At 50.5% G+C, this 12,740-nt stretch overlaps 1 protein-coding gene across 3 annotated transcripts in view; it reads left to right on the top strand.

Annotated features, from left to right (window-relative positions):
• The window catches only part of LOC146863679 (sialic acid-binding Ig-like lectin 15), a 271,091-nt gene that overhangs the window by 147,505 nt on the left and 110,846 nt on the right, over positions 1–12,740 (top strand). For all 3 annotated transcript variants that reach the window (XM_085640667.1, XM_085640666.1, XM_085640664.1), the window contains exon 2: positions 3,977–4,348. In XM_085640667.1, coding sequence (XP_085496793.1) covers positions 4,009–4,348 — 340 coding nt within the window. In that variant the 5' untranslated portion in view covers positions 3,977–4,008. The remainder of the gene's footprint in view (positions 1–3,976; positions 4,349–12,740) is intronic.

Raw genomic sequence — 12,740 nt, 5'->3', positions numbered from 1 at the left:
CCCGTGCCGCCAAGACCTCCCCCTGGGCACCCCCGTCAGCGTGACTAGCAAGTTCCGCTTGGCGTAGTCGCGTCTCAGCTCGGTCAACGTCCCGCGACAGAACCTTGCGCGTATCAGCGACAGCCAAGATACAAATCCCCCGCACTACCACCTTGAGCGCATCCCATTCAAGGGCTCTGCTTGTCGCCGTCCCCGCGTTATCCGTAAAGTAGCGGTCCACACCCTCCCCGAGCTCCTCATGAAACACAGGATCCTCCAGCAGCGTCGTACTCAGGTGCCAAGTCGGAATCGTCTGCCGCTGCTGGGACCAGAGGACCTTTATCAAGCAGGGGTTGTGGTCTGAGAATGTCCTTGCCAGATACTCGCTATGACACGTAAGCTTCAGGGCTCCCGGGGTACACAAGAAGCCATCCAGCCGAACATGAAGGTCGTGCGGCACAGAATAGAAGGAGTAATCCCTATCTGACGGATGATGCACCCGCCAAGCATCGACAAGTCCCCAGGCTGCCTGCCAGTCGCGCCTCGCCTTGGCCACCCTGTGTACTGCTGATTGAGCTAGCGGGAGATGAGAGTGATCTAATTCTACATCAGTGACCGAGTTAAAGTCCCCCCCAAGAAACACCGTGCCCACCAGAAAGGACGCCAGCCTCCCAGAGAGCCGCGCAAAGAAAGCAGTGTAGTCAGAGTTCAGGGCGTAAATACTGCAGAAGGTCATATCCCTGCCATCTAATCGACCAGACACCGCCACAAACCTCCCCTCCGGGGTAGGTTGAAACGGAACCCCGGACCGGACCCAGACAATGCCCCCCTAGCAAAAGCAGAAAAGGTAGTGTAAAACAACTGTCCCCTCCATCGCTTCTGCAGCGCCAGCCCCTCAGCCCGATCCATATGTGTTTCCTGCAAGAAGGCCACCTGGATCCCCCTGCGGACCAAGTATGCATGTACCTTATAACGTTTTCTCATGGAGTTCAGGCCCCGCACATTCCAAGTAATGCACTTCAATTCAGGGCGGGTCGCCATATGAACATATACCACAAATCACACCCCAAGACAACCTAGCGGGCACACCGTCACATCCCCCCCACATAAACCTCACCCAACAAACCCAAACCCCTCCCATCCCCAGAACAGGCTCTAAACCACAGTTACCCATCCAAACACCCACTGAACAAAAAAGGCACCCTGGTAGCCACCAGAGTCTCACAATATGCGTGAGGTAGAGGGGGTGACCCAACACCAGCACGGGCCGGACAGCAGTCCAAAAGGCTAGTCCGTATGTCGGCCTCAGGAATCAAAGTCGCCTTCTCCCGGCAGCGCCCCGCCCCCAACGGCCCAACAAAAGCAAAGCGCCCCGCCCCCCCACGAAACCCAGGAGCGACACCCCTCAACAGTAACAGTGGAACCATACTCGCCCCTCACTGGTCCACAAAGCAGCTCCAGGCACGCCACCCTGCACAGCATATAGTTCACAGTGAGGTTGCCTCACGTGTCCAGCATTCCATCCGCAGTGGCCGGCGTGACCTTCCGGAAAGTGTCCACCGGCACTTTCAGAGTTTGCCGACTCCTCCAACGCCCCCGACTCCTCCTCCGCAGAACTCCGCCGGGATCCCGAATCCGCAGGCGAGGCCGCAGCCACCGCACCAGAGATGACGGAGACCGCCTTCAAAGCCGACTGCCTCTCCAACTCTGTCTGAGAGTGCGGGGGAGACCGGCTTCTCCCCACACGCCTCCTGTGTCAGCGGGCCCGACGGGGTCCCGGTGAGGCCCGAGCCTCCGAGGCCCGCCGTCCAGCTCCACCACGGCCCTCGTGGTACCGTTCCAGCCAGCTCCACGCGTCCTCTGGTGCATCAAAGAAATGAGCAGTCCCATCCGCCATCACCTTCAATCGAGCCGGGAAGAACAGGGCAGGTCGCGATCCTTGAAATGGAGCAAGCGTGCGACCACCGGTCTCGGGGGGCGACCCGCAGCCGGTTGGCGGGCCGGCACACGAATGGCCCTTTCAAGGGTGTAAAACTGCGACAGGCCCTCCGGTGCCACCACCTCCCGCATCCACTTCTCAAGGTAGCCGATCATGTCGTCCCCTTCGATTCTCTCGGATGGGCCTACCACCCGAACATTGTTGCGCCGGTTACGCCCTTCCGCCTCCTCGGTCCGCTTCTCAAGTAGGTGCACTCTGCGCGATAAATCTCCCAGCGATGCCTCCGTCGCCTTCTGGGCCGGCTCCAGCGCTACCAACTTAAGTTCTGCAGTTTCAACGCGGTCGGCCAACTTGCCATGGTCAGCTCGCAATAGGCCAAGGCTCTTGGACACCTGCGCTATGTCCCGGCGTAGCGCCTCCCCCGAGTCAGAAATGGCCTGGAGGATCCGGTCCATCTGCTGCTGCCGCAGTCCCGCCGCAAGCGCTCCAGCCGGGTCCTGGTCCCGCGGGTCCGGCGGGGTCTCCGCTCGATCTAGCGGGGCTGTCCCCACGCCGCGCCGCGGCTTCCCCATGGTCCGACCACCAGAGCCTCAGCACGCCCCAGCCGCGAGGAGCCTCCTACATCCACCTCGTGCAGCCGCTAGCCGTCCACCGCAATCAGCCTCCGCACTCCCAGGGCGCAGGTCTCGGGCGCCTCCACAGAGTGAGCAGCCGTCTCGCCAGGCACGCCGCGGGTCACCCACCAGGGTCCACCGTCTCCGCGGAGGAATCCAGCCAGCACCTAGATGCCCTGCTCCGTATGCTCCGTCGGGCGGTATCGCGTCCGGGGAAAAGTCCTCACCACCCCTCCAGGAGAGTTACGGCATCCCCGAAGCAGGCAGCACAGGGCACTCCTCATGGGCCAGTCCCGCAAGGAAACGTGGGTCGGGTGGCACTAGGGCAAAATCCCCCGCCACAGCACTCTCTCCAACTCCAAGCGTCCCGCAGCTAGGCCTTCTCCGAGGCCATGACACCAGTGGTAGGGGGACGAGGGGGGAGAAGCCCACAGGTTAGAAGTCCAGGTGCGCCCGCACAATGCCGCCGCCACCAGTCCCACACCAGGTCGCAGTCCGCTCACCAGACCGATCCGCAGGGCACCACTAGGCCCGGTCAGCCTCGATCGCCGACAGCCCCGCGGGCGCTCCTGGGTCTCCGCAGCCGACGCATACAGCGGCGCCAGCAGTCCGCCAGCAGCCCTCGACAGCCTCAGGTATCCGCCCAGGTCACTCTGCCTGCTTCCGTAGGTGGGCACCGCAGCGCGAGCCGGACGCCACAACAGCCGGGGCAACGATCTCCCCCACCGGCCACCAATGTACGCAAGGCCGCGGCTGGCAGAACCCGCGCAGGCCCAAAGCAAGATGGCCGGGTCTCTCCCAGTCGGGCCCGCCTCCAGCGCCGACCAGCACAGCCTCCCGGGGCCGACACCCCTCGCGATCTGCAGGCAGGCGACTCACAAGCACAGAGGAGCCACCTCGGAGTCCGCAGCGCCGCCGGGGAAGTCTTAATGCAGGAGAAATTCCGAGGCCGACAGGGAGCTCTCAGCTCACGTGTCCATGCTCGGCCGAGTCCAAGCCACGCCCCCTAGAGCAACATGCCATTAATGATTGTTTTTGTACAGGAAGGTGTCCCTTCCCACACATAAAGCGCAAACACCCCTGAAAATGACGCCAGGGTGTCTGCGCTGGCACATAGCAGCCAATTGTGCGTCGTATTGTTGTTAATGTGATGCCTCCCTGTGCTTTGAAAATGGCGCAGCATGGCGCTTCTAAATGGCTTGCGATGCTGCGCTGCGTAATTTTCTTGTAGATGAGGCCCTGGCTATGTTATGGATTTCCTATTGCTGTCCACTTGTGAGAAAGAGTGCCCCTCTGTTGGCTTCGCTTTATGTTGGGAGTAAGTAATGTTATGCATGGCCAAAAGTTGACCTTAGATGTCACTTGCTTTTGTGGTGCTCAAAATGGTGGTTCATGGACTGAGGTTTTGTATTCTAATTTCAACGACTGTGATCTGTGTCCACAGCTTCTGCGCAGACATCGAAGCCTGGGTGGGCCATGAACGTGAGTCGATTTGTGAAAGCGACACCAGGAAGCAATGTGACTTTACCTTGCATCATTACCCATCCTCTGAAAAACTACAGTGGGAATATCACCACCATGTGGAGGAGGGATGGTCCTAGCTTTTTTACCTGCATCTTTTCAAAAAGTAAATCCACCTGCCCGAAGGGAGGAGGCAGTCGCTACCAGCTCATCGGAAACCCGCGAGAAGGTGACCTCACCCTGCAGATAACAAATGTGTCTAGTGAAGACTCCTGGGCTTACCTGTGCCGCATTGAGCTCGAAAAGAAGGACGACGCCTTTGAGAACAGACTCAGGACACTCCTCCTCGTCTCAGGTAGGTGTCATACCTCTCCGCCGGCTGTTGTCTCACTTCATTCTTCACGGTTTCCTTCTCTTAGATCCCTTCTATGTACAATAGTCTTGCATCTCTCTCAGTCTATCCAATAATCAACCCATGATCCCAATCACTCCAACCACACGGTTTCCCAGATTCCCACCTTTACCCATTTCTTAATCCATCTGAGTCTGTAGCACGGTTGAGCTTCTCGTAGCTCAACTCTGAAGCCTTCACTCCATATCTCTCCTTCATTAAATGCTTTAACGCGGACTCTCTCTCCCCAAATGGCATACCTCTCCACCTCTCCTAATCATCTTCTCCTCACTCTGCCCATATCTCTTCTACTCACTCACTCCTCAGCATATGCTCTCCCACCCACTCATTCCATCTTGCACCACCTTCTCACTCTGCATACATCTCATGCTCTCTTTGCATCTCTTACTTTACTCTATGTCCATGCTTACCTGACATTCAGTCTTCTTCCATGTTCTCACTCTAGCCATATTTAGCACACTCATTCCTTACCTTACCATATTCAGTGGCCGTAGCTACCTACTCATTTCATCTTCCTCCACCTTCTCACTCTGCATACATCTCATGCTCTCTTTGCATCTCTTACTTTACTCTATGTCCAGACTTACCCAACATTCAATCTTCTTCCAGGTTCTCGCTCTAGCCATATTTAGCACACTCATTCCTTACCTTACCATATTCAGTGGCCGTAGCTACCTACTCATTTCATCTTCCTCCACCTTCTCACTCTGCATACATCTCATGCTCTCTTTGCATCTCTTACTTTACTCTATGTCCAGACTTACCCAACATTCAATCTTCTTCCAGGTTCTCGCTCTAGCCATATTTAGCACACTCATTCCTTACCTTACCATATTCAGTGGCCGTAGCTACCTACTCATTTCATCTTCCTCCACCTTCTCACTCTGCATACATCTCATGCTCTCTTTCCATCTCTTACTTTACTCTATGTCCATGCTTACCCAACATTCAATCTTCTTCCACCTTCTCACTCTGCATACATCTCATGCTCTCTTTCCATCTCTTACTTTACTCTATGTCCATGCTTACCCAACATTCAATCTTCTTCCACCTTCTCACTCTGCATACATCTCATGCTCTCTTTCCATCTCTTACTTTACTCTATGTCCATGCTTACCCAACATTCAATCTTCTTCCACCTTCTCACTCTGCATACATCTCATGCTCTCTTTCCATCTCTTACTTTACTCTATGTCCATGCTTACCCAACATTCAATCTTCTTCCAGGTTCTCGCTCTACCCATACCTAGCTCTCTCATCCCTTCCCTACCACACTGTCACCCTTTCCTCTCATTGGCATGCTCTCACTTCGCCTTTAGATCATGCCCTCACTTTGTTCTTTGGCATGCCCTTACTCTGCCCATTGCTCACACTCCGATCCTATTTCTCAGCCAGCATCAGTGGCACCATCAGTGGTACCTTAAGGCGCAAACAGATGTGCAATGCCAGCGTGCTCCAAGAAGCATCAGATATGGCTAGGGTATGAGGATGCAAGCATTTCTTCAGCTTGGGCTCCAAACATCCTTGCAGCAGCCCCACACATAGCACAAGCTGAGACATGTCCTGCACTCTCATTACATCACTTCGCTGTGCCCGCCTCACACCACGAGCCACAGGTGTGACTGCGAAATAGAGGTTCTACCCTTGTGTTTGATGGGACGTTAGGTGCCAAGGGCCTCATTTATGAAAAGTGACGCATCACTGCGTGAAAACAGTGATGCGCCACTTTTCACTGCGCCCTCCCTGCGACTCCAGTGATGCGTCATATTTACAGTATGACGCATCATGTCGCAAGGAGTCACAGATACGTCAGTATTTCTGACGTATCTGTAGGCGCAAAAGTGACGCATCGCTGGAGTGTGTCACAAAAGTGACGCAACTCCAGCAATGTGTCCTTTCACATGGGGCAAGCCCCATGTGAAAGGGCCTGCGTCAGTCTTACGCCTGCTGTGAGGCAGGCGCAAGAAATTGACGCATTTGCACCCTAGAAGTGGCGCAGTGAAATCTCGTAGATTTCACTGCGTCACTTCTACGACCCTTTGTTGCGTCAAAACGCCCCCCTTGCATACATTATACCTGGCGCAGGTATAATGTGGCGCAGGGGTTTACAAAGTGACGCATCTACCTAGATGCGTCACTTTGTAAACATGGCGCAACATGGCACATGTTTTACGCCACTGGTGCGTCACAAAAAGTGACGCACCGGCGGCGCAAAAGTGACGCAGGGGCTCATAAATGAGCCCCCAAGTGTTTGTGTTTTGGGTGGAGAATTGTCCTTCAATGAGGGGGGATCAGACCTGTCCTTGTGTACCTTGGAATGTATTTTGTCCATAAAGGAGTGGAGGAATCCCTCGCATTCAGTGAGTCAGAGGAGGGATTTCGGGTGTGGGTCAATTGTGTCAGAGGAAGGGCTGAGTGTTGATTTCTTCTTATTGGATAAAGTCTGATTTAGCCGATCGGATGGCAGACTTGTCATTTTGTCTTTCCTTCTATTTGATGTGGAACACAGGATGTATGGCTCTTCACCGTTCAGTTTCCACACTTCTGATGGGTAATATTTTATTGCACTTGGAGATTGAAAACCACGGGTGGCTCAGCGTTTTTTGGAGATGTTTTTAAATGGACTTGTCTTCCTCATCGGTGACATTCCCACAGTTCTTGGCAGTGTCATGAAGACAGCTCACTGTGTAATTGATGACGTCTTGCAGTTGGTAGGTGCACACTTTATCCCTGCAATGCAACATTTGCAGACAGCGGGATTGGTGGTCATGGATGATGTGGAGACGAGGATGTGGAACAGATTGTAAAAGTGCTCTGCAAAGTTACCTGCATGGGGAGAACCCTCAGTCGATGTGTGGAACATCGTTGACAGTTTGGAGTTTTGGGACATATCTACGAGGCCACCAGAGCATCACCTTTTGTGAAGTTCCGGTGGCGCAAATCCCAATATTGCATCTATGTGGCCACGCAAAGCCACCCTGTATCGCTTAGGATGTCCTCATAGATGTGGAGTAAGGCAAAGCAACGCAAATCGCTGCCTTTCTTAACTTTGGCTTAGGAGCCATTCCAGTGGGTGTTCTCATGCAACACCTTTGCAATTTGCCGCTGCCCAAGATTTACGAGAGCATGTAAACTTAGGGAAGCACCAAATCCTTTTGCATCCCAAGGTGAGGCGTAACAAGTAAAACAAGGAGAAATAACTTTATTTCTACTCGTATTTTCTGCAGCACACATGGAAATATGAAAACGCCTCTTAGGATTGTTTCTGTGCAGGAAGGTGCCTGTCCTGGCACAAAAACAATCCTGCCGATAACACAGGAAGCCTTGCACCATGGTGCAAAGGTCACTGTGTTGGCGCTAGGCTGCTGAAACGGCACCAGTGCAGGGAGACAAGATGGGAATGCACCATTCCTGCGCTTTCACTTTGGAGGTGGGCAGGGCAGAAAGCCGGCTTGCTGTGCTGCCGTATGCCAAATACCAATCAGAGAGGGCCTGTGTCTTCAAAGATTGGGTTGAGAGAATTTCTGATAAAGGTTGTGAAGCAACAAAACATTGTCGAGGATTGCATATGATTTGCACTTGCCATTGCATTTGTCACAATTAAAGTACCCTAGAAAGTTAGGGGCATATTTACTAGGACGGCGATAAATAAACGCAAAGCGCGCTTAGCGCTTGTTTATTTGTCGCCATCTATCTCAGGAATTTATCGCCCTGGAAACGCGTTATTAACAACGCGTTACTGCAGGGCGATAATATGCCAGAGAAATGGGCCAACATCGCTGGAAAACCAGCGATGTTGCACCTAAAACGGCGATAGCCTTGGTGATACGACCCTGTGGTCGTACCACCATAATCCACCTCCCATGTTAGCTATGCCTTAGTCAGGAATTTAACAGACGTTAAACTCCTGCGTTAAGGCATAGTTAACGGGATTTAAAATATCGCTACCCCTCGTTGACGATATCACAAAGCAGGGGTAACGATATTTTCCCATGGTGTTTTATTAGGCACGCCTCCTTTGCATCTCATTAGAGATGCAAAGCGAGGTGTGAACACAACGGGAGCTGAATCAAGCAAACACGCGCTAGCGTGTCCTTGCAAATAATGCGATATAATTATCGCGGCTTTAGGTAAAAAACGGCTGCAAAAACAGCGTTAATTATGTCACCAGCCCTTGATGATATGCCCCTAATTTTGTCAGAAGTCACTTGGGTGGCAGTAACATATCCTGATAATTGGTTGATAAAATTAGTTCTCAATTTGAGGGTAATCGACAAAGTGCAGGCACACAGTGCTGGATTGGGGTAGAATGTTTGAGACATTTCAATGAGCTGTATATTGTGTTGGTTGTTGAACCATCTCTGAGGGTGTTCTTGGTGATGACTGACATTCTGCCTCCTAACTTATGTTGCCAAAGAGCACAGATGTTTGACTGCCCTTGAGGAAGTGTGAGTCAAAGACAGACTGGACATGTGTGTTAAGACATGACTCGCTGATGCATATCAAGTTGAAATCATGGATGGATAGTTCAGGATGAGAAGTGCTAGCTGACCTGGCATTTGGTGAAATTCACATTACACGGGCATTGAGGCGTTGGCTTGGACGCATGTGGGTGTGAGTGCATTTACAAATGATGAGGATTTTTTAACTCACGTCTTTGGATCGTGAACTTTGGGGAGGAAGGCAGGAATGCGGGAGCTGTGGTGCATGGACTACATGAAGGCAAATGTTAACTTTACTGGATGAGTTGACCAGCCGACTCACCATGTGTGGTGTGGATTAGAGAGGAAGTGCATTGGGTTGAATGAATCACATAAGACCTTAAACCGTCTGTGTATCTATGGGGGGTCAAGTAAGGTAGACGGTGGCAAATCATCTAAGCAAGTCCCCAGTAATAATTTTGCTTCGAGCTCCATAGGCTGATGTCAAAGTCGGTGTTTGGACAAAATATCGGAATAACAAATATCATTGGGCAGAATATTGTGTCAAGAATTTCGAGGACAAGAATATTGTGATGGTCATTTTCTAAGGGTAAGTAAAGTTTTACTATATGTAACTCCACATATATGTACCTTGACGATATATATATCTTCAAGGTACGAAGCTCTGGAGTTAAGAAAAAATAATTTATACTTACCCATTTGCACTTACCTTCTTGATATTCTTGCCCTCGTTATAGTCACTGGACTGTAGTGAGAAAGAGATGAGTCGATCGACTGCAATGGGAAGTATAGGTGAGAAGAATTGGATATGTGATCTATAGCTCCTGGAAACCCTCACAGGTGATTAACTGTGCTACCTTCCACACCAGTTACTGGTGTGGAGGTATGATTCCAAGGTGTTTGACACCAAACACGACATGTTTCTATGCAGCCATTTTAATGTTAGCATTTACTGCGAGGTTATAGTGCACAGAAGAGTATATGGTTGGCTGCATCACAAACAACCCCGGAATAGAGGTTCCGAAGGCTGCAGAGGGGCTCTGCTCATGCATGGGCACTCTCTCACATAAAACCCCGTACCCTGCCTTCAGGATTCATAAGGCCTGCCATAGGGGTGACTGATAGGTTTATATGTACAGTGATATGAATAGCTATTGTGAACCTATATCTAAGTAAGGGGTGCACACACCACCTTACACAGGCTGCTGTGGCAGACATGTTGTGTCATTTTGAATGATCTCCCAGGGGTGGATCTGCAGCCCCTGAGAGGCCTCTGGGGTACCTATGCCCTAGGTACACAGTATACCATATACTAGGGACTTATAAGGGTTCCCCAGAATCCAATCTGAAGTGTACCTAAAGTACATGAAATCAATGTAGAGAGAAAGCAGGATCCCAGCCAGACTAAGTCGAAAACAGAGAAACATCAGCAAAAAGTGGGGGTAACTATAACAAGCAGACCCTACTCTCCTACACCCCCCCCCCCAAACGTAAGGACATTAAACTAACCTTGACCAGTTGAGTCTTCATTTTCTAAGTGGAAATATCTGGAGAGTCCATCTGCATTTGCATGGTTTCCATACCCTGTAGGGAAATGGACCACCTCAAGAGTTTGGGGTTTTCACCCTTCATCTGTTTTAGCCATAAGAGGTGCTTATGGTCTGTGTGAACAATGAAGTGAGTACCAAAAAAGTATGGCCTCAGCTTCTTCAGAGCCCAAACCACAGCAAAGGCCTCCCTCTCAATAGCTACCAACGTTTCTCTCTGGGGGTCAGCCTTCTGCCAATAAAAGCTACTGGCTGATCCTGACCCTCATCATTCAATTGTGATAATACAGCCCCTACCCCCAACTCAGATGCATCTGTTTGGACAAGTAATAATTTGGAGTAGTTAGGACTTTGCAGAATGGGAGCAGTGCACATGGTCTACTTCAGGTCATTAAATGCCTTTTGACAGCTGACTGTTCAATAAACTTTCTTTGGAATTTTCTTAGAAGTTAAGTAATTCAAAGGAGTCACTATGGATCCATAACCTTTCACAAATCTTCTATAGTACCCAGTCAGGCCCAAGAAAGCTCTGACTTGAGTCTGGGTGGTTGGAGCAACCCAGTCCATGATGGTCTGGATTTTGCTCTGCAATGGTTGAACCTGGCCTCCACCCACAAGGTGGCTCAGGTACACAACCTGACTCTGCCCTATCTGGCACTTGGTGGCCTTGATAGTTAGGCCTGCTTTCTGCAGGGCCTCCTAAACATTTCTCAGGTGGACCAGGTGATCCTCCCAGGTGGAGCTAAAGACAGCAATATCATCTAGATATGCTGCACTATAGGCTTCCAGGTCTGTAAGGACTTTGTTCACCAACCTTTGAAAAGTGGCAGGTGCATTCTTCAAACCAAAGGGCATCACCACAAATTGGTAGTGTCCACTAGGGGTAGAAAATGCCGTCTTTGGCTTTGCATCATCAGCTAGTCTGATCTGCCAGTAGCCAGCTGTTAGGTCAAATGTGCTCAGAAACTTGGCTGAGGCCAAAGTATCTATAAGTTCATCTGCCCTAGGGATTGGATGGGCATCCGTCCTAGTGACTGCATTGAGACCTGCATTGAGACCTCTGTAGTCTACACAAAACCTCATCTCTCTCTTACCATCTTTGGTGTGAGGTTTGGGTACCAAAACTACTGGACTAGCCCAAGGGCTATCTGAGGGTTCAATAACTCCCAATTCCAACATCTTCTTAACTTCAGCCCTGATGCAGTCCCTGACGTGGACAGGTTGCCTGTACATCTTATTTTTAACAGGCAGACTGTATCCAGTGTCCACTTCATGAGTGCACCAGGTAGTCTGACTTGGAGTCAGTGAAAACATATGTCTAAACTGATTGAGAACTTTTCTGCAATCAGTTTGTAGCTGGACAGTGAGGCTGTGTGCCAAGGCTACACCATCTACTGAACCATCATCAGGGTTCTGTAAGAGCAGGTCAGGAAGTGGATCTCTCTTCCTCCTGTCCCTCATCAGTAGCCATGAGCAAGCCCATGTCAACCCTGTCAACATATGATTTGAGTACAATAAAGGACCTGTTCACACAGTGAGCATTTAGTTCATATATCCATTGCAGTTGTCATCTAATTTAGACAGACTGTAGAGCAAGTGATAATGTCATCTATGCTGCTTATAGGTATGGCTCACTAATCAAAGGAAAGACAAAGGTTATTCAAACGAGATAAGAAAAGGCTGTCTCTATATCCAACAATTATATCTACAGACACCCACATGTGGTAAAAAAGTGTAAGAGAGGAGTGATGGCGCCTCACGGTAGCAACACCACAGAGGATAAAGCAGGAAGGTACTCCCCTGCTACCTCAAGATCTCATCATCCGCTGCCACCACTCCGCAGGAAGAAAATGTGTGTAAGAGAGTGAAAGCAAGAGACTGGGTAATAACCCAAAACGCAAAGTGCTAGGGTGTGTAACGAGAAGATGAGAAAAACTGTGCAGAGATCCGTGCACCGTAATAGACCCCACAGTGTATATACACAAATTTGAGTTGGTTCACACTGGCGTTACACTTTTTATTCTATGCTGTGTGACCACTCATATATAAAAAACGCCAACATGTTTCATTGCCATTTGGAAAAACTCACGGCAACTTCTTCAGGGCGTGGGGTATTGTCATTCCACCCTTCAGCCTTGCTTGATCTATTAAAAACAATTCTGTTGGAGGAAAAAGACAGACAAACAACACATAACAAAAATAGTTGGCGTCCGGTTCATAAGGACCTAATGCTGTATATACTACATTCCCAACTGAATATCCACCACACTGTTTACCGGGATATTGCCCATCATGGGCATACCTTTACCCTCGAGCATTTGTATGTGTGGCGGCGATCACTCATTC

The sequence above is a fragment of the Triturus cristatus genome, chromosome 2_1 (assembly GCF_964204655.1).
Source record: "Triturus cristatus chromosome 2_1, aTriCri1.1, whole genome shotgun sequence".
Taxonomy (NCBI): Eukaryota; Metazoa; Chordata; class Amphibia; order Caudata; family Salamandridae; genus Triturus; species Triturus cristatus.
The sequence above is the reverse complement of the archived record's forward strand: the minus strand, read 5'-3'. Positions and strand labels throughout refer to the sequence as shown.